This window comes from Crotalus tigris, unplaced genomic scaffold, assembly GCF_016545835.1.
Source record: "Crotalus tigris isolate CLP2741 ecotype Arizona unplaced genomic scaffold, ASM1654583v1 scf7180000017933.3771270, whole genome shotgun sequence".
Classification (NCBI taxonomy): Eukaryota; Metazoa; Chordata; class Lepidosauria; order Squamata; family Viperidae; genus Crotalus; species Crotalus tigris.
The window spans coordinates 3,318,486-3,346,327 of NW_024096726.1; the positions used below are offsets into that span (position 1 = coordinate 3,318,486).

Here is a 27,842-nt window from a genome sequence, read left to right on the forward strand (position 1 = left end):
ATATTTCCAGCATGGTTATGTATTGTACTGAGTGGATTGAAATAGCAGCATCCGGCTTCAGTTATAATGTCTTGAGAATAAATTCACAGGTAGGAGGATGTCATTCCAAAGAAAAGGATCTTAGAATCCAGTCCTTGAAGAATGAACCGGTATCTTGTCACACCAAGAATGTACTTTTGGTTTGTGATAGTTACTTTTAGTGGGGTTTGGGCTATTAGAGGAACACATAGATGGATAGGATAAAAATAGTAGACATTACACACTGTTCTTGGAGGAATGAGTAATCAGGAAGAACATTGGATGTTCCATTTATGTTGTTAAGCAGTTGGTTTAAACCAGGATGCCACAATGGATTTCTCAGTAATCATATCTTTCCCACAGACAGAACTGAATAAGGCAAAGCGCATTGATGAGGCAATAGAAAGGTTTTAGATTTATGAATTATTGAAATACTTCAAGGACAAGGCAGGTCTGTAGAAAATGGACATGATGCACTTAATCCAGGAGTGTACGGCAAGGTGGACACATAAAATGAAAAAGGGGAAGAACAGTTTTTAAATTGATCCCAGGAGAAAGTTGGCAGGATGGAAAGAGCTGATTCTGGAAAAAAAATATTCCCAGAAGAATAGGATGACTTTTTGTGGAAAATGTTTAGAGGAATCAGTGCAGTCAAAGTCAAATTTGAGAAGAAATGTGCCACAGGAAATCCAAAAGGTCCTTATATGCTAATGCTAGGATCTCCAAGCTCGAATGGAAGATTTGGAGTCCCTGAGCATAAATATAAGTCTTGTAGAAATCTCATGGAATGCAAATAATTTTGAAGAAAAAAAAAAAGCAAGAAGAAAGCTTTAACTTTACTGAAAAGAAACCAGCATGGCTTCTGTAAAGCTAAACCTAGTCTCACTAAGCTACATTTTTCTAATGGTGTCAACAAGTCTGCAAATCTAATAGATAGCGTATGCTTAGATTTTCAAATAACAGAGCCTTTGATAATTCTGTCACCAAAGGCTCTTGGACAAAACCCAGGCATTGGATAAGAGCACAGGTGGTCTCATGGTTTAGAAAATGATTAAAATACAGAAAGTAGAAATAAATAGATAGCGCTCTTTTTAAATTGTCTGTTTGGAATCACCCACTGTGGCATCCTGTACCTGTTAGGAATGGAAATTTTTTATTTGTATATATATAAAGTGAATACTATGGAATAAACTAGCCTTGTTTGTTTAAGATGGCAAAATAAAAATAAGATTGTGAAAGAACTTTACCACATTAAATAAATTGGCTTCAAAATGGCTAATGTAGTTCTGGATAAACAAACGCACCTTAGCACAAATAATAACTAGAACAGATTTCTACGTCCTTGGCTAGAACTTGAATAACCCAAGAATACCGGGCTAAGATGTGATTTTTATTTACTTGTTTTTTATACTTATTATTCAATGATGATGATGATCACATCAACAGATTCAGAATTTCCTCTTAGACATTAATTGGATCTGAGTTGGTGCTGATGGTTCCTTGGAATTACAGTAAACCTGATAAAATGTTAACACAGGATGCAATTGCGCTAAAGAAAGGCAAATTCCATACTTTGCTTTATTAGGAAGGGAGCTGAAAACAGAACTGCAAATATAATAACCTCCTTGCACAAATTCATACCTTGGGAGCAGTGTATATAGTTCTGGTCACAAACCTTATAAATTGTAGGCAATCAAAATAATTAAAGGACTGGAGCAACTCTTTTTGATGAAAGGTTGTGGCAATCGGGTCTTTTTAGGTGGCAATATGAGAGGTAATGGAATAAGGATAGCGTTATATAAAATCATGCATCGCATCACTATGATAATATAAATACAAGTTTTTCTTCCTTATTCAGAAGTTTAGAATTGAAATGTAATGCAGGACATTCAGGATTAACAAAAGCAAATCTTACTTTTTTTCAACACAAGAATTGGGGAATTCACTGTGCCAGCAGTTATAGTAATGGAAGTTCATTTGGATGCTTTTAAAAAGAGACCAGATATATTTATGGAGAATTATAGAGTATCAATGGCTACTAATTTTGATGACTGTTTACTACCTCTTGAATTACGGCACTGTGCATTAAATACTTGTTGCTAGAAGCAAGAGGGGAAGGATTACTGCTGTCAAATCAAGGTTTCTGAACTTCTGAAATGCATCTGTGATCTAGAATGATAGATTGGATGGGCTTATACTCTGATTCAGCAGGATGCTTTTCATGTTATTTTCTCATGTCTTTGATTTAACACAAAAAATCAGACTTGTATCTCTGTAGGAGAGACTTTAGACAATGATACCAATATATTTTAAGAGATAAATTAGCTGGATGCTCTGAACACAATTTTCTCAGTCAGAATTGGAGCTTTTGATGTAACTTCTCAGAGAATAAAAATATTTCTGGGGTCAAGGACTTAAAGGGAATATGTGATCTGAATGGAATTTGAGCAGGAAGGAGAGGAGCACTTTGGATTTAAAAATGGGTCAGCTGGAATGGAACTAGTTCAACAAAATAAAAAAAGTAAAATGCCATATATTGTTCTCTGTTGTATCAAATGAATTCAGTTACAAAATAAATGCAGTAGGAAGAGCAACACAGAAAAGGCTATCTATAGAAGAGAAAAATAGGCATTCAATTAAAAGAAGTTACGAATAACCATGCTTGACAAGAACAGAGAAATGAAACCTAGAATGCTGTGGAAATTAACCTAAGAAAAGGTGTGCATTAATTGACTTGAAAATGCTGACTTGAAACTCAGCTGCCCGGAAATAATCATGAACAAACCTCTCAAGCTTATGGCAGATCATTTAATAGACATTGCAAAAGGATTAATTAACATTTGGAATAGTGCCTGGCATTCAAGAGGACATAAAAATATTATTAGTGAAGCATCATGGAATAATTCTTGTGTCAACTACATGTTTTGCACATGAAAAGATTTTTCAAAAATATGAAAGTGTGTAGAGCAGACATTAAAATATATTAATAAAAAAGCATTCATATATTTGAAAGATACAAGTAAAGAGAAATAAACATTTCAGAAACAGTTTAGAGAAGTGATAATGCAAGCCTTACTAGGTATACCGAAAATACAACCAATATATTTTAAGTGCAGTTTAAGACATAGGAGAGGTTATGGATACGACAAGCCCCAATTACATAGGGAATCTCAAATTTATTTGGATATGGTAAAGCATGAAAAGCTGAAATCTGGCTATTTAAAGCAGTGCTTCTCAACGTTTGTGTGACGGTGACCCCCGTCACACCATTCTGCGCATGTGCGGCGCCGCGCGCATGTGCGACGCCCCATGCGCGATGCACGTGCACGGCCCCCCATGCACGTCGCGCATGCGCGGTGTGTGTGCACGGCACCGCCCCCATGCGCGGCACGCGTGCACGGCGCTGCGGAAAATGGCGGATCGCCACCTTTGGCGACCCCTGAAAAATGGTCGATTGACTCCAAATGGGGTCGCGACCCATAGGTTGAGAACCGCTGATTTAAAGGATGATATTCTCTATTCTCAGCTACTAATGATTTTAAGTTCTGTGGTCCTTTTCTCCATCCCAACACATAATGACTTTCACAGTAGTAGGGTCCTACTCATGGAATTGCTGCCCCATAGAGGCATGGCTTGGCGCCAGATTAACATGTTACTTGTTATATTTGGATTGGTTATTTTTTAAAATATGAAGTCTCTTCATATTTGAGGTTTTAGCATCTTCCTCTCTGTTGGCTTAAATATTTAGCTACCAATCCAATTTAAATACCTAAAGGTTCACCTGGATGCTTATGCATGTATTATCCTGACCTAATAAGTAAATGCAGTTTATAAGCAGCAAGTTCTGAGAATTAGTTTTGTAAGCTTTTGTGGGGAAGAGATCTTTCAATGCTATAAACAACTACTTGAGAAAGAAATAATACAGTTTATTAGGTGCTAGTAGCTAAGATTGTCAGAGATAATGGCTGGAAAGAAAATGATGCTTTCAAAAGTGAATTGCTCACTTTCATTTCCAAAGCTATAAATAATTTTGATCTTAAGGAAAAAAAGGAAGATTAAAAAGAGCAGCTGCTCTTCCTACATTATACACACACATTGTTTATGATGTACTGTTTAGGGTATAAAAATAACTCCAATTCAAATTTTCTTTATATCACAACTGGTGTTAGGAATGTTCCTATTACATGCTTTCACTGATACAGAAAGATTGATACAGCGGGGAAAAATGGACAATTTAATAGAATGCCTTCTTCTATCTAGAACAATGCTGTTTATAAAATAATGTAGAAAATTGTTGGTATTGCTGACAAATATTTCAGATTTCCATCTGTGCTTAATTAATCTGGAAGTCAGCAGTGTGATGTTGAAGCAAGATATTGATTACTGCATTTAGTAAATAAAGGAAAAGGATAGGAAAGAGAAGAAGAGAAGAATGTATTACATTTTAAATAATTTCATATCTGTACTACTGGGGTGAAAATGGTAAACTGAAAATGGCTCCGCTAAAAGCAGAGTTGATGATTGTGAGTTATCCAGCTCTTCATAATTACTAGTGTAGTGATAGGGGCCAGGTAGAGGTCGTGAGCAGCAAACTGTCCTTCCAACGCCTGCGTGCCTCTTCTTTCTGCATGATCTCATCCATTCACATCACCATGGCAATGTGGGAAACTACTACAGGCTGATACAATGATATCACCTGGTTCACATGATATCAGCCAGGTTACATCAACAGGATGTGGTAGAAACTGCTCCCTGGCTGGGCCTCCTGGCTGATATCTTCTTAAGGATTGGTAAGGAGTTTAACCAATGAAATGTTATTGTTACGCTATTGCCATGTTAAACTTCTGATGCTTGGAAAACTGTATAAAAGAATAAACTCTGCAAAGGCGGTCAGCCATATTTGCACCCTGCAATGATTGAGCACTGATTACTACAGCTGGTGCCTGAACAGGAACAGATGGGACATTTGGGACCCCCTCCGGGAAGAGCAACAGCCAACTTACTTACCAGCATCTGGAATAGACCCCTAAGTGCACTTTCGTCCTCTAGGACCCCTCAGTGGTAAGTATGGGTCGCAAGTTATCTCAGCACCAGCAGAAACATGCACAGGAACTCAGAATTCTGTTACATAAATCAGGCGTGACAGAGCCTGAGGCAGACATAAGGAAGTTGGTGGATGAGGTAGGGAAACATTGCCCTTGGAATCCTGAACGCTGGACGATTAGGCTACGAGATTGGGAAAAGATAGGGCATACTTTACATCTTGAACCTCGGGCTCCAGTACAGATCTTACATCGATGATATCAGTGTCATCAGGCAGTGGAAAAATATGGCTCAGATGCTTCAGAAGGGCAGCAGTTAACTACCAACCCCCTTCCTGATTACAACAAAGTAAATCTTATCCCTCCTAAAGCATCTTTAATTGGATTTCCAGCTCCTTCTGAAGAGGCTAATTCTTTTGCTTCTTCCCAGCCATCATACACTCCCACAAGGAAAATATTACAGGAACTATCTTGAAGTAGAAAAAAGATAATAAGGGGAATCGTCAGAGTAATTTAAAGACATAAATTAATTCAAAATGTACTCCTCTGCAATATGTTTTGAACAATTGGAATGTTTTTAAACTTCATATGGCTGTTAAGTTTAACCCTGTCAGACAATGTCTGGGGGTGCTTTGTGTTGATGTGCAGTGTGTTTTGTTTATATATATGTATGTATGTAGGTATGTGTGTGTGTGTGTGTGTGTGTATGTGTGTGTGTGTGTGTGTGTGTGTGGCCACCCAGAACATTATGCTTGGGCTTGGAATGGTGAGAAAAATAGGAGATGGTTGAAGGGTCCTATAAAAATCACGTTTGGCAGCTGATAAACTCCTGCAGAAAATTGAGAAATTTGGAGAAGTGGCTGGTCTGAAAACAAATAGGGAAAAGACTAAAGTAATAACAAAAAACTTAACAGATAAACAGAAAACCCAACTCGCTAACATGACAAATCTTCAAATAGTTAAAAAAGTTAAATATTTGGGTATTTATTTAACGGCGAAATATACTACACTAAAAGAAGATAATTATGAGAGATTAATGAAGCAAATAAAAATAGATTTGGAAAGATGGGAAAATCTTCAACTATCACTTTTAGGAAGAATAGCGATGGTTAAGATGAACATTTTACCAGAGCTAATTTTCTTATTTCCAACAGTGCCTATTAAACTTACTAAGAATTTTTTGATGATTTAAATGCAATGATTCTAAGATTTATACGGCAAAAAAGAAAGCGAGAATCAAATGTAAATTGTTACAAGAATCTAAGGATAGAGGGGGCTTTGGACTTCCAGATTGGAGACTTTACTATCAAGCAGTTATTTTGTTTTGGCTTAAAAAATGGATGTATTGAGAAATAAAAGATTGCTTTATTTAGAGGGACATGACCTCCAGCTAGGTTGGCATGCTTTTATATGGTACGAGAAATCTAAAGCACATAAGTACTTTCAAAATCATGCAATAAGAAACGTACTACTTTCAGAATGGGAGAAAATTAAACATAAAATATACATGAAAATACCTGAGTGGCTTTCAACAATGGAAGCATTTGCTTACCCAAATCTGATTAATTACGACAAACTGGTTAGTTATAAAGACATTTTAGACAAAGAGGGAAAACTTAAGGACAGGCAAACTTTACAACTACAAGATATTGACTTGACATGGTGGTCCTACTTGCAAATTCAAACAAGATACGAAAAAGATATAAAACTGATAGGTTTCTACAAAGAACAGACCCCATTGGATAAAATTTTGTTAAAAACAGATGAGAATTTGATTAGAAAACTCTATAAATTTCTTTTAAACTGGAAGATGGAAGAAGAACAAGTGAAAGAAACAATGATAGTATGGGCAAAGAACTTCGGATATTCTATAGATTTGGAAGACTGGCAAAAACTTTGGGATAAAAATATTAAGCTTACAAAAGCGGTAGCATATAAAGAAAACTTATATAAGATGTTTTATAGATGGCATATGACACCAGTTCGCTTAGGGAAAATGTTTAAAAATGTCTTGGATATTTGCTGGAAATGTAAACAGCAGCCAGGCACTTATTACCATACCTGGTGTATATGCCCTATCACTAAGAAATATTGGTCTAAGATCCATAGATGGTTGGAAAAGATGATGAAACTACAAATAGAATTTAAACCAGAATTGTTTTTGTTAGGAATATTAAGATCTAATTATGGCAAAGAGAATGATTACTTGATATTGCATGTTTTAACTGCTGCAAGGATAGTATTTGCCCAATTTTGGAAAAATGAGAATATACCATCTGACCAGATTATTATTACCAAAATTTTAGAGTGTGCAGAAATGGAAGAAAAAGACGACTCAATTTATTTTAGAACTTGGGAAAAATTTTATCAATGGTTAGAGACACGTTAGAATTTGAAGGAGTCAATATTTTAGAACAGTTGACTGATTTTTAATTGAGTTCTAACTAACATTTTGATGATACGATTACTTTTCCTGATTTCCTGATTTTCATTTGTTAGTTTTGATTGTTAGGATTTTTTTTGAGATTTTATTAGTAGTGTTTACTTAATAGATCAACATTTGTTTACTAATTGTTTTTAATATGTTACAGTTAAGCTTTGTTAAAAATGGTTGAATATGATATTTAATTATTATTATGATCTGGACGGTTGCTTGTTTGTTGAAATATGTGATTGTACCTATCCTTATTTTATCCTAATTCCTTATTTCCTCCCCCTCCCCCTTTCCTTTTACCTTTCCCTTTACCATACCTGTATTGTTCCTATTTTTCCTCACTTATATAAATTTAATAAAATTTTGTTCAAAAAAAAAACCACATTTGGTTGGAATCATCTCATGATTTTTCTCGCTTCTTGCAGGACAAGTCATATGTTTAAATAAATGTTGTTTTAATAGTATTTGTGTATATATGTTTGTCTGTGTTGTTTCCAAGACCTGGAAGAGGGTCAAACCCTCTCTGATAACAACACACAAAAAAGCCTTATTTAAAAATAAATAGTTTGCCTGGAGAAAGTATGAAATGAAATATTTGTATGTGGAATTGTTTATGCAAGCAGTTAGAATGAAATGAATTAATTTGCTGATATTTAAGTGTGTGTGTGTTAGTCCTCAAACCCCACCCCCACCCACTCTCTCCCAGGCTGTGAAATAAATTGCAAACTGTAGATTTTATTGTTGTAAAAGTAAATTGAAAAGTAATAGTAAGTATTTGCATGAGGAGAGTTCTATGGAGGATGTGTGAGAGAATTTATGGAAAATGAATATGAAGGAGAGAAAACTAATTTTTGGTGGCGAGATTTTTTTTCCTGTCTCTTTTGTCTCTCCCCTGGCTGTGTCGCTTTAAGAGCGAGAGAGACAGAAAGAAGAAGGGGGAGCTGTTCGTTTAAAACATTTTTTTCTCTGCTTAGAATTGCGATTTGAGAAGGTGTGGGGGGGAAATTGTTGAGTTTAAATTGTTTAGTTAGACCTAGATATTCATCAACCAAAAGAACTGACTCTGAATTGTTTTGCTTAGATTTGTAAATGTTTCATTATTTATTGGAAATTTGTTTCCATCTGAATGGAATTTGATTAAATTGGATGCCCTCTCTCAGGAAAAGTTTGCATTTACTGTGCCTGCAGTGAATCATTCAGAACCTAAGAAATGTTATCACTGGACAGTTTTGCCACAAGGAATGCTAAACAGTCCCACATTATGTCAGCTTTATGTTGCTGCAGCATTGGCTCCTTTTCGCAAACATCATCCATTAGCTTTGGTATATCATTATATGGATGATATTTTAATTGGAGCACCAAAGATACAATCTAATTGGCTTTCAGAAATACAAATTTGCTCAGTCCATTATTTGATTTATTGACCAAAGGAAAACAACCTGGAGATCTCATTGTAGTTCCCCACCTGTAGCACTTGCCACAGTGGAACAAATTAATGACATCATGAGTACTCAATTTGTGGACAGAATTCCACATAAAAATTGTCAGTAACACTTTTGATTTTTCCTACTAGTAAATTACCTACTGGAGTATTAACTGTGATAGAAGTGCAAAAAATATATTGTATTGAATGACTTTACTTACCCCACACCCCATCCCAAAATGTTTTATTTTTTATCCAGGTGGTTGCTGAAATAATAACCTTAGGACGCACATGAGTTTGCCGTCAAAATGGAACTGATTTAATTAATATTGTTCTTCCTATCTCAGAATCTGATTTTCAATTTTATTTCAGAATAACTTATCTCTTCAGTGTGCTTTAACTGACTGTATAGGTTCTATTTCATATCATCTGCCTAAAGATCCTTGACTTGCTTGTTTAATGACTTTTTCTTTTCCTGTCCACCCACTGCTTTTTTCCTTCTCCCTTGCCACAAGCTCCTACTGTTTTTTCCGATGGAGGGCGAATGAGAGGAGCAATTGCTTACAAGGATCCTCATGATACCTGGAATGTGTCCTACATTGCAATACAGTTCTCACCACAATGCTCAGAATTATCTGCTGCTATTTTAGCTTTCGACACCTTTTCTCAACAACCTTTTAACTTAATCTCTGACTCTCAGAGTGTGCCAATTTATGTGTGCCAACTTATTTTTAATCTTCCAGGTGCTTATATCACGCCCAGGATCGACCCCAATCTTATGACTTTGTTTTTCCATATACATACAAGACTGAAAGCATTTATATTTTATTTCTCATATACGCAGTCACTACTCCCTTCCTGGGCCTAACTTTTTTTATGTCTTCCTAATCCCCATGGTTTCACGTCTAATCAACTATGACAAATGGATGTTACCCATGTTCTCTTTTTGGCTTCCTGGAAATATATTCATTTATCTATTGATACCTATTCAAGAACAATTTGGGCCACGCCTCAATGGGGAGAAACAGTTGCACATGTTATTTTTCATCTTTTTTCAGCATTACTGCCTTGAGTAAGCCCTCCTCCTTAAAAACTGATAATGGGCCAGCCTATTCTTCAGTGGCCTTTTTGCAATTTTGTACAACCTGGAATATTGTTCTTACTCATGGTCTTCCCTATACTTCCATGGGTCAAGCCATCGTGGAACGTGCTAATTGGTTCTTTAAGAACTGCTTTCACAAACAAATAAAAAAGGACGGATCTAGGGTACCCAATTTGTCGTGGGTAACACAACAGGTAAACAAAGTATTATTTACATTAAACCAATTGAATGTTTCCATTCAAAATTCCACCACTTATCAGAGACACTTTCAACAGAAAACAAGCTTGCCTCCGCCTCTGGTATATTATCGGGCTTTACCAGACAAAGCATGGTTGGGACTGGTCTCTCTGATCACTTGGGGGCGAGGCTATGCTGCTGCGCTTATTCCTACAGTACCTTTGTGGATTCCAGCACATTACGTTCACCCAGCAGGGATGTTGTAGCACCAGTCCTGGATCTGGTCCCAGAAATGGCAAGGGTGATTCTACAGATGGCACAGCAACCAATCCGATCCCGGCATGCCAGTCGGCCAGTGACATGGGGAGATGTAAAGAACTTGACCGCCAAAGCACAGGCAGTGCTGCAGCAGCAACAAGTAGAGCAAATCCCCGAGAACCTGTGCACTGCCATTTTTGCGATTTTAACTGCAAATTCCTTAGCCATCATTTGTTTGTGTCTGATTGTTATCATCTGCCCTTTGACAACAACAGCTGTCATCCCACCCAAACAATCATTCGAGCAATGCATGAAGCAAAATCTATGGGTGCAGATGGCTAACATCACACAAAATGATGTCTTTTGCTTATCTGAAACGTATGACATGGAAAATTTGCTTTCTACATGTTTAGTCCCTGTTTGTACCGCTTCTGCAGTAATTCAAACTTTACTGGCTTGAGCAGAATTTTATTCAATGGGAACTTTAACTATAAGGCTATATCTAGCTGGGGGGTTACTGCTTATTATCCACCCTGATGCTATTGCTTTGCACACCCCAGTGGTAGCTATCCCTGCAAATATAACATGTGCAAAAATAGTTAATTGTACTTCTTCAAGTAAAAAACCTCACTGTCATCGCATTAGCTCACCTGTTTTAAACTGCACAGCTTTTGAAGAGACTTCCTTTTATTTTGGACATGTTTGGCTACCGCAAGGAGGGTTTTTTACATGGGATCAAGAAACTTTTAATTATATTCCTGCTAATATTAGTGAATTGCAGTGTTGCCTCAGCCAGCTAATTCCTGTTTTGCTTTCCAAACAACAAGTTCACTCGAACTGTTCTTGATGTGGGGTCACGCTAGACAGCACTTGTGACTCTGAGACAACCTTACTTAATAAAGCAGAATATGTAGCATTGTCTCTGTCTCTAGTGGATGTACCAGGACTTGCTGTTCGTGCTCACCTCAGCATTAATGCTATTGCATGTAATTTAGCAAAAACAATTAATGCTACTTCTTCAGCTATTTCAGCAATCAACCATGAGCTACAAGATATGAGAAAAGTTATTTTGCAAAATTGCGCTGCTATCGATTATTTGCTTCTGCGTCAGCATTTGGGTTGTGAAAGTTTTGAGAGGATGTGTTGTTTCAATATTTCTGATAATTCACGAACCATCCAGCACCAGATTAATATTTTACACAATTTGGCCTCTGATTTGAAAATTGATACTTTAGGATCTTGGTGGGTGCTGTTTTGTGCAATGTATTCCTTCCTTTTGCAATATATGTATCAGAGCTTTTAGCCCCAAATTTTCTCCCACATTGCCTCAGGGTCAGGTTTATGCCCTGTATAAACAACTGCAAGGATGCTCCTCACCTGATTATAATCCTTTTATTAACCCTTCTTATGACGATATTTCATCTAAAAAAACAAAAAAGAGTGAGATGTAGAGATAAGGGCCAGGTAGAGGTCGTGAGCAGCAAACTGCCCTTCCAACACCTGCATGCCTCTTCTCTCTACATGATCTCATCCATTCACATCACCATGGCAATGTGGGAAACTACCCCAGGCTGATACAATGATATCACCTGGTTCACATGATATCAGCCAGGTTACATCAACAGGATGTGTTAGAAACTGCTCCCTGGCTGGGCCTCCTGGCTGATATCTTCTTAAGGATTGGTAAGGAGTTTAACCAATGAAATGTTATTGCTACGCTATTGCCATGTTAAAATTTTGCTGCTTGGAAAACTCTATAAAAGAATAAATGCTGCGAAGGCGGTCAGCCATATTTGCACCCTGCAATGACTGAGCACTGAATACTACAACTAGCCGGATATGGAGAGAACTTGAGATCACCCACAAATTCTCCAAACAGTTGCTCCTCAAGGCAGCACTTTCCTACTGGCTTAGATAAAGCCACCTTTGCTTGAATGTGGCCAGTGTCTTTATGGACACCCGATTTACATACTTCCTTTTCTAATCATTTTTGGAAATTGCTTGTTAATTGCTTTTCAGCTGATAGGAATCTGTGGACTGATAAATTTCAGACCACACTGGGGAGTTTCCTTCAATAGCAAAAGAATTGATTCAAAAAGTACAACACATTTTAAATATAAATTTAAGTGCTTTAGATAAATAGGTATTATTTTGGTAGAAAAATAACAGCAACCTTAAAAGAGCCCTATCGAGGGCAGTGCTCATCTGCCATCTCCATTGGCCATTGAGCCAATGCTGTCCAAAGATGTTTCCATAGTCATGTAATTAGCATGAGATCATGGAGCAATGTTACCTTTCCACCTTAATGGTACCTATTTATCTACTTATGTGTGCATGCTTTTGAACTGCTATGTTGGCAGGATGAGGTGGGGATGGGAACTCACCTCATCATGGGCACTCAGGTCTTGAACATGGGCTGCTGGCTTTCCAGCCAACAAGCCCAGGTCTTAACCACTGAGCCACTGTGTCATCCCTTTAGAAACTAGAGAAACCAGAAAAAACTAAAGATCACAATTAAAGAAAAATACTTACATTTGACTTACTAATACAGAATGGAGCCAGAAACTTTAATATTTGACGTACTGACGGGTATTTTTGAACAATGAACCCAGAAGTTAATTGTAAAAGAGACTCAAAGAGATTCATTAGAGATAGATCAAGTTTGAAAGATGTCATGGAATACGTTTTACTGGATAAAACAGAAACTGATCTGAAAGTGGATGTAAAAAAGGTAGGCCACAAGAATGATATGGAAAAAGATGCTGTAATGTGTATACAAATGAAATTGGGATATTAATAATAATTAAAAAGGATATACAAGTAGATCAAAAGAGTGATAACTTTTCTATATTGGATTTACAAAAGAGATTTCTGAAACTTTTGAGAAAACAAATAAAGAAAAAATGAAATCAAGATCTAAGACATTATCTGAAGCTTTTATTTATGTTGTTTTTATTTCTTAATTGTTATTTCAAATTGTTATTTCAAGATTGTTAAAAATAAAAGGAAAGATATAAAGTTGGTTTATTTGATTAAGATTAAATTAGATGTTAAAATAGATCAGGACTGAATGACAACAAGGCTTTAAGCATCTGTTTATAGTTAAGAGATGATATGTCAGAAGATGTTTGTCATTTGTTATATTCTTATTTTCTTTCTTTTCTATGTTTTTTAAATTCTTTCTTAGTTTCTTATCTTTAAAGTTATCTTATCTTATCTGGTAAAGTTTAATAACATTATAAAAAATAATCATATCCTTACTAAGTGCATTTCATTTCCTTCAATCCATTGGCTCCAACCACGGTCTTCTTTTTCTCCTTTCTGTACACAAAGAAGTTTATCTCCATCCCATGTCACACATGTCTAATTAAAAAAAAAATCCAGTTCAGACCAACCAACATAAATAAACTGTAAAATATATTACTCTCACCCTTTCTTAAGTACCTTTAGGAAATAAAATTCAATATTTAATTTTAGGAGTTACAGCATCTTTAATAAAGATTGTATTAAAAATGAAAACTCTTTTCCCAACAGGATTATTGTTCTAAGATATATAAACTTTCTTTAATCCTATAAAAAATAAAAATAAGTATTCAAATTAGATATTATTGAGTACAGTTTTTAATACTTTTCTTATATAAATGTAATACCCCCTTTATTTAAAAATGATAAAAAAATAAGACTTGATGAATTGTTGTTTTCTGAATAAACAGGAAATAGGCAGGCAATGGGAGATGATTTCTTGGTATCTGAAATTTAATTTGGTCTAAGTAATTAAAAAAATCATTTAAATTGAATTAAAAATAAAAATACTTGATAATATGTCATTTCAATCATATGATTAATCAATATTCCATTTCTACTCCATAAAAATTACAAACTGATAATAGTTTTGGGGAATATTCAGAACCTGTACTTATGCATTTCTAGCCTCATACATCTGCAGTAATCCAAGATTATTTCAAAATGTTGACAACTGTGTGGGGATGTTATACTATATAATCCACCCTTATATACTATATTTGTTTTTCAAATTCTGACACAACTACAGAAATCATGGATTTTACATAATAATTTCATGAAACATGTTTTGTCTTTTTACACCCAAAGTGTACCACATATGTGTACTACAAGTTAGATAAATATCTCTGGCAAAATATTTCTTTTTTTAAAGAAACACATTTAGAAAATATTTTCCTGCACTCTCTAAAATAAATCTAAATCAAAGTCACACAGTGCATGGACCATGGAAACTAGATAAAAAAATGCTTGAGTGTCAAGAATTTAATGTATATCATTCTGAAACTTTTGAAACAGTATCAAAGAATATATGTGAAAAAACAAATACATATATTAGGACAACATGTTACATTCATAAACTAATTCTACATTTTAGTTTATCCTACTAAATCCAGAAGTTATTTCATTTTAGCATATATGCCCTGTATAAAATAAGATGGCATGGATTTGAAAGGACGCTGCTTAGTTTAGAAAGTTTGAACATGTTACATTTGCACATTTACTAATAATCTTCAGTGTTTTAATACTCTGAAATGTTTCTTAAGGTTTTATAGTATTCTCTAAGTAGATATAACAGAGTCAGAACAATCAACAGCATATTTGTTTTCTTCTAGGTTACCTAAATTATTATTTCCAGATCAGATGGGAATAAAATTTCCTATAGGTCCATTTAACCTATTATTTAAAAAAGGCATTCTTTCAGTGGAGAATTTCCTAATATGTTGGATGGATTACTTTACGAAATTAGCAAAATAATCCATATGATAGTCTATGGGTCACAAAAGTATCTCTTAAATGCATACAAGGAACTCACATTGCAATTTTGTTGCAGACCAGTGCCAATGAAATATCTCAGTTCCTATATTTTCAAAGATAGCTTTTCACACATTCAGTAGACAGTCATCAACTAATAAATTATTTCATGAAAATGAAATGAGGAACATTTTAGCTAAGTATTTATATTTTAAAGGCAGCAGTGGTGTCCTCTTTCCATGTTGATGTCTTAACTACAAGCCAAATTAATCTTTTACAATGTTATTCTTGAGCTGTTAAGAATTAAGGATATGGAAAAGTATTATATCTTCTTTTAATAGGCTGATGAGGGAATTATTTTAAATGATGTATGATGTTTAAATTAGATTTGGTTTTAATCTGTTTGCAAAAAGTGCATTTAAAAACAATAATCCTGAAAGTGGAAAAATAATTTATTTTTATTTTCAAGCTGCCATATGTGAAATAAAAATAAAATAGCATTACATCAATAATCCGTTAACGCCATCTGGGTTGATTAATTTATTTTAGGTACTAGAACTATTATCTGGGCACTCCCTCCTTTTTTTGACTGAAGCTATTTCTGAAAAATAGCTTAAAATAATACATGTTTAGATTCACATGGTACAGATTTAGTGCAGTAAATCCATGAGGAGAGGGAGAGGGCGGGAGGGCGGGAGAGAGAAAGAGAGAGAGAGAGAGAGAGAGAGAGATTGATTCAATAGTGCCTGTTTAATGTATGGATTTCATCAGTGGATCCGTTGAAAAGTCAAAGAAGGCTTTCTACCAGTAGAGGGAACTCCATCCAGTATTTGCAAATTGAATAGAGCACCAGCTGACCTTGGAAAACTACAATAATTTTGATGGTTCTGTTTCATTAGTTCTTCCTTTTTAACAATTTAATATGGCTTTGGAAAAACAGAAATTCTAACCTATGATGCATTTTATTCTATTATTTAATAGTATGTTGTTTTCAGATGGTCCCGGTGGATCAGTGCCACCAAGTTCTAACAAGTGGCTAATTTCTGTTCACTTCACTGAGTACAAAACCTGAGTACAAAACAAAATATTACTTTAATTCTCCAATAATTTTGTTTCAAACACAGAATCAGATGATGTCTTTAATTTATAGTCTCTCCATATAAGATCCCACTGCCTTTCCCACATTATTTTTTTTAATCTCTGAAGAAGAGGTACACAATGTGTTTTGATAATTCATAAATAATTCATTAATAAAATTCAGCCCTCTGTCCTAAGCATTTTTGTTCTACCAGCAGTTGTAATTCTGGTTTGAAGGTGAGATTCTCCTACCAAAAACTCCATGCTGTCTTCTCCTTAAAACTTAAATTGTCACTGCTGAACATGCTAACATCAATGAATGATCTCCTTTGGAAAAGAACTTTCATAGGCTTAGGGTCAAAAGAAATGAAATTGAATGGAGTTTGATTGCTTGGTTTATTCTGGCTTGTCACTTATTCCCAAAGTTCCCATAAATCACAGAAATGTTAGCTTCTATTTTGTCCAACTGACCATCCAACTTAGATTCTTCTTGCATTGGCGTATGTTCACATACACAAGGGTTCACTAAGCAAACATGCACCTCGTTATCATTGATAGTTTTACCATATGTAGAATAATAAAAATAGTTATGTGCTTAAGTGTTTGTAATGCTTTACTAAATATCATAATACCAGTGTATCATGGTTGCACTCCTAATCATATATTCTTTTTTGGTATCAGTGAGGTTGTTTCACAATATATAGTTTTAGAATTCAAATATAGACCAATTCTGTGTAAGATTGTGGACCAGTTTAGATGTCAAATGTATGTCACATCCCCTGATTGTACCATTGTATTACTTTCTGCATACTCCATGGCATTATTACTTGCTTTTTCCATTTACAGTCCTGCCTTCATAGGAATTTGAGAAATCAAGTGTTCTCCTGGCCTTTAATTCTTTCCAAACCCTTTCCTTAAAATGCGTATAAAGCGATCATAGCTGTGTCAGCCCATGTTAAAACAAATGTAATTCTGTTACTGGCAAATACTTTTAACTGACAAAATGACACAAAAGAAAGTAAACATGTTGTAGTTATCTAAATTCTTCCTTAGACATAATAGCAGTAAATTAAGAAATAGGGAAATAGTAGGAAATAAAAACAAATACACAAAAGCCTTGGCTATAGAACTCCAAAGGTTCCATCATTTTGGCTGAGCTCATTAACGGTGTTGCTCAGCTACAAAGTTTGTATTTTCAAGGTAACTCCACCCATGTGTAACATATAAATATAAAAAGTAAAATACATACTTTGTACATTGTAATTTAAGTATAAAAAAGGAAAATATATTTGAAATCAAGCCATTGTCAATGCCCCAAATACATTGAAAAAATAATATGTGATTTAAGTGTATTAATTAATTCATAAACATTGGCATTTATGATTTAGTATGGTTAAACAAAAATCATTCTTCCTTTCTTTTACAATGCACATTTCAAGAAGGTATAATCAGGAACAAGCCTTTTGGGATATATTCTGAGAGAGTAAAACTAATACTTAAAGAACTTCATTATTTTTGTTAATTAGAATTTTGTTGTTGTTTAGAGACTCCTAACCAGAAGATGTACATTTTCTTTAAAATGTAATTTAGCTTCATAACTTTAGAATTAATATTGATGCTTCCATTTCCAATTGGGCATGAAACATACTAAATCTTCCCTGCTGTCTTCCATCTCTTAAAATAAACATTGCTTTTAAAAATTATGATTGTAAGTATTTCCCGTGGTACTCAGCATTGACAATAGGAGAGAGTAAAAATTGTCTATGAGAAAAAAAAATAGGCAAGCTAAATAGCTAAATACACAGTGGATACAGAGAATTCCCTAGAAGGTGGCATGTGTTTACCCTGGAGATTGTACCTCCTTTGAAAAATACCAAGCTTGAATATTTTCTGAACTTCAAGTGTATAGGTTCTCCTTTTGTTAGCGCATGTTACTTTAGAAACCCCCCCCCCACAATATTTTGTTAGGAAAACATACTCCAGGATGAAATATCTACATCAGACTTACTGTGATCAGGATGCTCAATAGATTCTTTGATAGGAAACTGTTCTCAGAACCCTTCTAGTTACTTTATGCTTTCTGGTGGCGCTACCTATTGCTTTATCACTTGAACCAGATATGTTCCAAGTGCCAACATCTATTAGCATGGTTTATGCTGCTTAGGAAATACCTGGAAAACCAAAGATATTCAGTTTTTGTCTCATGACAGCTACAACACAATTTTGGAATGGAGGGGCATTAACCTCTGTTGTCATGATCACACCTCTTCCCCATTGCTTTTGGGTTAACTACTGCCATCAATTTCTACAGAGAAGATGAATCTATTTGACCAGTTCAACCTTAGGAGTCTAATAGGCATCTTGAGCATAAGCAAGTCTGAGGGGATGACCACAACTTTATCCTGCAATATTATTTAGGATGTGTTTGATCCTAAAATGCAGAGAAAATCTACAGAGTACTTTGTCTTGAACTGTCTTGAACTGTGAGGAACAGATGATGCAGAAGAAACACTATTTAAGTAAGAGATAGTAAGAATCTGGATGGAAAGAACCAGGTAAAGCTTAATTCTAGCAAGATAGAGTGTTCCTGAGTTGTAAGCCACCTAATCCCCCAAAATACGATCTTAGCTGTGGACAGGATTGTGCTCCTTCACATATAATTTGCTTGTAAATTGGCTGTCCTCTTGAACTCACAGTTCCTAATTGAGGTGCACATAGTGACTGTAGCCAAGAAAGCCCTTTCACAGGTCCATCTTGTGCATCAATTATGATCTCTCCTAAAATGGAAAGTTTTGTTCATTCATTCATCACAATCAGCTATGCTTTGGCTATGTCCCTTTTGAACTATGCAAGACACTGTAATGGATTTGCACTTGAAAAGCAATTAAAAGCTGTAGCTGGTTCTAAAGGCTCTAAAGTAACTAATTACAGATGCACATTGCTGTGACCACATAACACTACTTAGAAAGCTGCACTTGTTACCAGTTAGCTTCAGGGGCAGTTCCAGCTGTTGCTTGTCAAATTTAAAGCTCTTTGTTATCCAAGACCTGGATATTTGCAGGACACTCTTCTTACAACAATTCTTCCTACTCAGTAATATCTAAGAGGGTAGATTTTCTGCATATTCCCTTGCTCATCTGTAGTGAATATGTGTGTGTAATATGTAATGTATGTGGGAATGACTTTGGAAAATAGGCAACAAGGCTGAGCCAAGGAACTGATCAAATAAACTGGAGAAGGAATATTGGGTGGGGGGCAATTTCAGAAGAAAGTTTCTTGGGCTGTAAAGAGAATGGGGAGCAGATAGAAGTACTTTCAGATTTATATGATTCTATTAACGTTACCTTACAATAAAGTAGAAATTTTTGTTCGGACTTTTTTGTGGGAAGCAGTGAAATACATGGGAAAATCCCATTGATGATGAAAATAAAAGTAGGGTTAGGATTAGGACTAGGGTTAGAGTTAGATCCCAATGGAGTCAGGGCTAAAAAATGTTGCGCGGGTTAGATTCTAAGAGGTTCTCAAATGAGAGAGGACATAATGGCTTTTCTTTTGGACTCTTTTCTGGGCTGCAGTGAAATACATGGGAAAATCCCATCCACAATGAAAATGAACCTAGGCTTAAGTTAGGGTTAGATTCCTATGGAGTCAAATTAAAGATAACATAACAGGTTTTCATTCAGAGTATTTGGTGGGCCAGAGTGAAATACATGGGGAAATCCAATTGACAATGAAAATAAACATGGGGTTAGGGCTCAAGTTAGGGTTAGGGTTATATCCCTGTGGAGTCGTGGCTGAAAAATGGTGTGAGGGCTAGATTCTAGGAGGTTCTCAAATGAAAGAGAACATAACGGGGGGGGGGTTGGACTCTTTTGTGGACAGCAGTGAAATAATGGGAAAATCCCATTGATGATAAAAATGAAAGTTGAGTTAGGGATAGGGATAGCATTAGAGTTAGATACCTTTGGAGTCAGGGCTGAGAAATGGTATGCGGGGTACATTAAAATGAACCTAGGGTTAAGGCTGAAGTTAGGGTTAGGGTTAGATGCCTTTGGAGTCAGGGCTGAAAAATGGCGTGGGGGCTAGATTCTAAGACGTTCTCAAATGAAAGAGGATATAACATTTTTCTGTTCAGAATCTTTTGTTGGCCACAGTGAAATACAGATTGTTTTCTTTTTAATTATCAATGGGATTTTCCCATGCATTTCACCGCGGCCCACAAAAGAATCCGGACAAAAACATGTTATGTCCTCTTTGATTTGAGAACCTCCTAGAATCTAGCCCTCATACCATTTTTTCAGCCCTGCCTGCAAAGGGATCTAACCCTAACCCTAATTTTTTTTAAATTCTCAATGGGATTTTCCATTGTATTTCACTGCAGCAGAAAAGAGTCCAAACGAAAAGCTGTTATGTCTTCTTTCTTTTTGAGAACCTACTAGAATCTAGCCCTCACAACATTTTCCAGTCCTGACTGCAAAGGGATTTAACACTAAACCTAAAACTAGTCCTACCCCTACCCCTACTTTTATTTTCATGGTCAATGGGATTTTACCATTTATTTCATTGTTGCTCCAAAAGAGTCTGAATGCAAAGCTTTTATGTCCTCTTTCATATGAGAACTTCCTCGAATCTAGTCCGCACACCATTCTTCAGCCCTGACTAGAAAGTGGTCTAACTGTAACCCTAACTTGAACCCTAACCCTAAATTCTTTTTAATTTTCAATGGGATTTTCCTATGTATTTCACAGGGGTCCACAAAAGAGTGTGAATGCAAAGCTTGTATGTCCTCTTTCATTTGAGAATCTCATAGAATCTAGCCCTCACACCATTTTCAGCCCTGAATCCAAAGGGATCTAACCCTAACTCTAGTTTCATTTTTGTTATCAACGGGTTTTCCCACGTATTTCACTGCGGCCCACAAAAGAATCTGAGGGCAAAGTTGTTATGTCCAGTTTCCTTTGAGAACCTCCCAGAATCTAGCCTTCACACATTTTTTAACCCTGACTGCAAAGGGATCTAACTCTAACCGTAACTTTATCCCTAATCCTAATTTCTTTTAATTTCCAATGGGATTTTCCTATGTATTTCACAGGTGCTCACAAAAGAGTCTGAACGCAAAGCATTATGTCCTTTTTCATTTGAGAATCTCCTAGAATCTAGCCCTCACACCATTTTTCAGCCCTGACGCCAAAGGAATCTAACCCAACCGTAACTTGAGCCCTAACCCTAACTGCAAAGGGATATAACTCTAACTGTAACTTTAGCCCTAATCCTAATTTCTTTTAATTTCCAATGGGATTTTCCCATGTATTTACTGCGGCCCACAAAACAGTTCGAATGAAAAGCTTTTATGTCTTCTTTCCTTTGAAAACATTCTAGAATCTAGCCCTCACACCATTTTTCAGCTCTGTCTCCAAAGGGATCTAACTCTAACCCTGTCCCTAATCCTACTTTCATGTTATTGTCAATGGGATTTTCCCATGTATTTCACTGCTACTCACAAAAGAATCCGAACGAAAACCTGTTTTGTTCTCTTTCATTTGAGAACCTCCTAAAATCTAGCCCGCACACCATTTTTTAGCCCTGACTCCAGAGGGATCTAACTCTAACCCCAGCTGTTAGGTATTATGTAAAAATAAGGCTATTCTGGGGGCTTCAGTGGCTGAAATATTATGGCAATAGCACTTAGACTTATATACTGCCCCATAGTGCTTTACAGCACCCTCTGGGTGGCTTACAGAATCAACCTCGAGCCCTGATAAGATTGAACTCCAGGTTGTGGGCAGTTTGCCTGTAATGTTGCATTCTAACCAGTGTGTCATCACCAATAATCACCATTGGTGATTATAATTATTCCTTTCTGTAGAAAAGTCCCCCTGCCCCCCGTTGGGTCACTGATTGTTTTTATTTCTTAGTTTAGGTGTGTTACTATAGATTGTTTGGGTTGCTATTATGTTTAGATCACAATCTTATTTATTTTTAATATAAATTACAAAACTGGGAATAGTATGCCACTCAGAGTCGGCTTCCTTTGAAAAGGTTTAAATCTTGTGAAATAAATAAAAATAAATTTAATATGGATTAAACCTGTACTCCTAGAATACAATAAAGAAATATTGCTGCTTTTCTTCAGTGCTTGGAACCCAAATGAATATAGGTCATCAGAAATGGAAAACATGGAAGTTTGTATTTCCATTCAGTTTATAGAAAGCTGCAAGGTTTCCCAAGAATGCCAAAGTTATATTTAAAGAACCATCTTTTCTCCCATTTCAGCTTCAGGTTCTGAATATCCCTTCAAGGGATATTTTATAATCCTGAAGTTAATTAAGGTAATGCTTTTAATGTTTTGTTGCTGTGAGAAGCAGGTTGAGAGTCAGTGGTTTTCACGCTAGAGTGGGCAGTTTTGCAAACACTCAACAGCCACTCAACTTTAACAGAACACAAAGAGTGTTAATCTGTGGGAAGAAAATACTATGGACTTCAATGAGCATTTATATCCTTACAGAGGCAGTGGGAAAACAACTGTTCTGTATAGCTTCAACCTAGTTTGCAATAAAGCTGAACTGAGTCTTAAAGACTTCTGCAGAATCTTAGCTTAAGGAAAGAGTTTACCCAGGCAAAGAGTTTAGTGAATTGAATCATGGTTGGAGAAATTTGACAATTGATGCTACTGGGGCTCAGGACAAAAACGATAAATTTATATTATCTCCCTTTTTTGCATGATGTAGGAAAAGTTGTACTTGAATAATTATTGCAAATAAAATAATGTTCAATTTGCAGATGATGATGCAATAATGAAAAGCTTGAGTAACAGGATATTGTTTGAAAGTCAGTTTTTTTCAAATGCATGCAAAAGATGGATGAAACAAGTTAACACTTTGCAATTCAATGACTTTTTCCATGACTTGGGTTTGACTGAGACAACAAACACATTAATCAAGTATAGGACAATATTTTATATTTTACTATATATAGGGGAACATTTTTACTATGTCAAAAATAGTGAAATCTGGAATTTAAGGAAATAATTCTGTTAGGAATCCTGCCAATATTTCATAAAAGTCCACTTGCATATGTTAATAAGTGTGCATTGAACCAACCCCATTGCTTTTTATGCAAAAGGACAAGTTAATTACACTCTCTGCCATAGAGCAGGCCTCTCTCTAAATTTTCTATCTTAACAATTCAACTTTTGCCAGAGAGGAGAGTTTGCATTATTCCCCATCAAATATATATTTCCCTAATCCAAGGGCCTTAGAGAAAAGTTATAGCAAAGAGTAAACTATCCGATTAAAAAAAGGTATGATGGAGCTCCATTTACCATAGCCTAGATAGTATCTAGATAACAACTGTTCCCTAGCACATTTGTTAATAAGTCACAAGATGTTACATATTACCCATAGCTTTATAGGTACTGAAAAGAAAAATACAAAGAAAAGAAGAGAAACAATTAAGCAAACCCGAGTGTTTTGATTTGTGGGCTATGAGCTTCTAAACCAACTGAAACTTGGATATTGGATTTGAGTACAGGTAGTCCTTGACTTAACAACAGTTCATTTAGTGACCATTTGAAGTTACAATGTTACATATGACCATTTTCACACTTATGACCATTGCAGTATCCCTATGGTCATGTGAGTTATATTTGGATGCTTGCAACTGGTTCATATTTATGACGGTTACAGTATCCTGGAGTCATTTTTTGCAACCTGACAAGCAAAGTCAATGGGAAAGACTGATTCACTTAACAGTGGAGTTACTAATTTAACAACTGCAGTGATTCACTTAACTAATATGGCAAGAAAAGCTGTAAAATGGGACAAAAGTCACTTAACAAATGTCTCAGCAACATACATTTTGTGGTCGTAAGTCAAGGATTATCTGTAGTCACAGTTCTACAATGCTATTTAACAAAAAGTTATAAACAGTTATGTATGTATGTATGTATGTATGTCCTTAATGGTTGTAAAAATGCGAATCCCGGGCATTTTTGTTCAATAATGCAATCTTTGATCTCCGGGAAGAGTATAACCTAGTTGTTTATTGTTAAAACAATATTTAAAACAATAAAAACAGTTATATACAAAGTTAAAAACAACTTAGCTTTCGCTGGTCCTCTGCCAGCATCCTCAGAGTGAGGCTCGGGGGGGGGGGGAGTTCTTTTTATCCCCTTGCCGATCTAACTGCTTGCTCATTGCTCGTGTGACAGGGCCACTCTTCGCCTCCATGGAGGGAGATGGAAGCTCGGAGTGATAGACTAGCCACACCCCCTAAAGACACACAAGGGGAGAGCTACCGTAAATCCCCTACCGCAAGAATGACTACACATTCTCGGAAGGCAGTGCAATCAATGGTGGGGAATGAAAGCGTGGTTACTAAATCAAGATCCACATTGCACCCTACTTGGGGGAGGAGCGAGAGGCACCAACTCGATAAAGTATGCAAACAACCACCTTTCAGGATTCTGACTGCTTTGGCGACCGGACAACAGAATTCACAGTCTAACCCCCGCAATGAGTTGGCAATGAGGGGGAAGAAGGGGAGAGCAATTGTTACGGAGCTTGGTGGGATTGGAAACGTCGGGAAAATGGTGTGTGAGGGAGAACCATGCAGCGAGAGTACGTGCAGGATACCTAGAGTGGGGCCCTGCAATAATGAACACAACGATGTTAAGGATGGACGCCAGAATGGTGGAGGGGTAGAGGGCCCTGGCCACACGGAGAATCCCAAGGAAGAGGGAAGGGGGAAACAACTTGGTGGTGGTGGTGATATTTGGAGTTGGAACAAGTCAATGATTCTCCTAGACTACGGATATGGATGAATGGGGGGGGGTCGGAGGCTTGTGCACATTCTCATAAGGGACACGTGGATGAATCAATCAGTCATGCAGCAATCACAACAAATGCTATGATTGGTCTACCTGGACCCATTACACGGTCCAGAAGTCGAGCGCAGGTGTTAACTCACTTATAAATGTTTACTCCCATTGATTTATGTATGCCCTGATGATGTTGGCAGGAGCCAACGAAAGCTAGGTTTCTATTTTTTATTATTAAAACTTTTAATGTTTTATATTTAAAACTTTTAGTATTTTATATTTAAAACTTTAAATGTTTTAACTTTTCCTGGTGATCAAGTTTTATTCTCAACACACAACACACACACACACACACACACACACACACATATATCTAAAATTTGGATTGCAATCCAAATTTTAGAAATATATATGATGTCGCAGTTGCAACTGCTGCCTGTGGATGGCTCTAGTTTGAGCTGATACAAGGCAAAAGATTTCTTTCTCCCATATTTGGGTCAACAGGGTGCAGCACACAGCTCTCTCTCTCTCTCTCTCTCTCTCTCTCCCTCCCTCCCCCCCCTCTCTCTATATATATGCAAGGGTGCAGAGATAAAATGTGTCATGGTCTTGCATCAGATATTCTTGTTTTGTGATGTTAACATGACTGGTCATTTTCTGGTCATTGTTCTATTTGCACATGCTCATGGTCCTAACATAATCTTATTCAGTTTAGGCAGACTAAGGAGACCATTACTGACATAACTGTTGGTATCTTCAAACTATGTCTAATGTTCTCCTAGACAATTTACAACCAAATACTTCAGGTGGCTGTTAAATATCTATTTCATCTGTAACATTTTCAAAAGACCACTACTGATCATCAGGACAAGCTGATACTAGAAGACAATAAAGACTCCAAAGATATTCGTAAAAAACTTAAGAAATTTGATATAGTACAGGAATTTGATGACGAGGTAATATTGAATGAATATTATATTGAATGAAACGCTAGTAGCCTTTGCACATTTATTAGGAAAAGTTTTAGGCTAATATTTATTCAACAAGAGATGTAATAGTTAGATGGGATAGGTGAGGGAAAGGAACTAAGCTAGTTATATGGGATTTCAATTGAATAGTACTCAAACTAAATAAAAAAGTTATTTCATACCCGTAGCCTATAATTGTCTTCAACTCTAACTAAACTGTTCCCAAAATTTGATTTATGGAAAGAATTAATTTTTAGTACTATACTCTTACTTTTATTTCTTCTCTGACTCTTAGAAGTTTGATTATTTCATGTATACATTTAATTCAGTAAAATATTAAGTCCTTTGGAAGCGCAATCAGCTATTTTAAAACAAAAGGCATTACTAAAAGTTGGTGATTTGATACTAAATTTTAGCATGGTTCTCCTGAGTATGGTAATCATTCTGGGTAGGTTACCCTAACCTATGCTAAAATTGAAATTAGTTCTCACCTTACACTGTTGTCCAGAGTTTTGTTTCTGTATTTCCATTTGAAATAATATATAAAAAAGAACTATAAAAGGAACAAGTTCTCTACTAAGTTCATATGATCCAGAAATTGTAGACATTCTTTTCATCTGTTCACACACTAACACTTGAAGTATTTTCTTCTTAGCTTTCTTCCAACCATACACCCATGGGAATGTAAAGTTGTAAAAAGACTTATGTTTAGAAGAATCATGCGTATTCTTAAAGTGTGATTAGCATTTCCTTATGCTTTCCCCACTTCTTTACAAGAAACACATTTCTATTGAATTTTATCTAAACGCCAAATCATTACAAGTTATCAGCATAATACTAATGCATCTTTGTAGATTATCTACAACCCACATTTAGCACTTGTAGGGATTATGGAATCCGGTTGTTTCCAATTATTGTGGAACATGAATCAATTTAATGCCAGGTCTTCCTGCTTCAACGGCAATGGATTGTTTGTAACAATCTAATTTCTACCATGAGGATGCTAAGGATATTAGTTAGACAAGTTAATGAGACCTGCAAGTACCAGGAAAGAGGTACAGCTGGGTATGGTATAGGTAGGAAAGCGCGCACACACACACACACACACTTAAAACCTTAACTTTTTTTATACTTCTTGTGATTTAGATTCACTGATTAATTAGTTATTTAAAAAAAATCTTTGAAATATGAAAGTCTAAATAATGGGACTTCAGAACTTCATACATGTAACTGGATGAAAAGCAGAAAGCATCATATTTTTTTTATTTTTCCTCCAGATAAAGAGACAATTCATAACAACCAGATTACCATATGATCTTTAACACTGCTCTGTAGGATATGCATCTTTAAATAATTGAATATCCCATTTAAATACATATCAAGTAGGAGCTCTTCAGAGATGTTTCTTTGCAAACTTCTAGAAGTTTGGGAAGGACAAACGTAAGGATTCCTTCATTAGCAATATTTCTCTCAATATCTTTAAGCTGATAAATGAAATCTGTCTTTGTTGTTTTAATGTAGAGTTGGGGCTCTACAGATGTTGATTACAATTCCAAGCAACCTTAACAGCATGATCAATAAAAGAGATGCTGTAGCAACATCTGCACAGCCATATTTTCCTTCCTTAATGTTTTCAGAGAAACTTTTAGATTTGATTATGATACTAATATAAACATTTAACTGCAGAAAGTTCTATTGAATTTAATAGAATTTATATCTGAGAATATATTACATACACATTAATATATATAT

The 27,842-nt window shown here is 35.8% G+C and overlaps 1 protein-coding gene across 1 annotated transcript in view; it reads right to left on the minus strand.

The window, feature by feature from the left end:
* Positions 1–10,264: 10,264 nt before the first annotated feature.
* LOC120308467 (retinol-binding protein 1-like) overlaps positions 10,265–27,842 on the minus strand; it is a 29,327-nt gene continuing 11,749 nt past the window's right edge. The window contains exon 4 of the mRNA XM_039344550.1: positions 10,265–13,817. Coding sequence (XP_039200484.1) covers positions 13,704–13,817 — 114 coding nt within the window. The 3' untranslated portion in view covers positions 10,265–13,703. The remainder of the gene's footprint in view (positions 13,818–27,842) is intronic.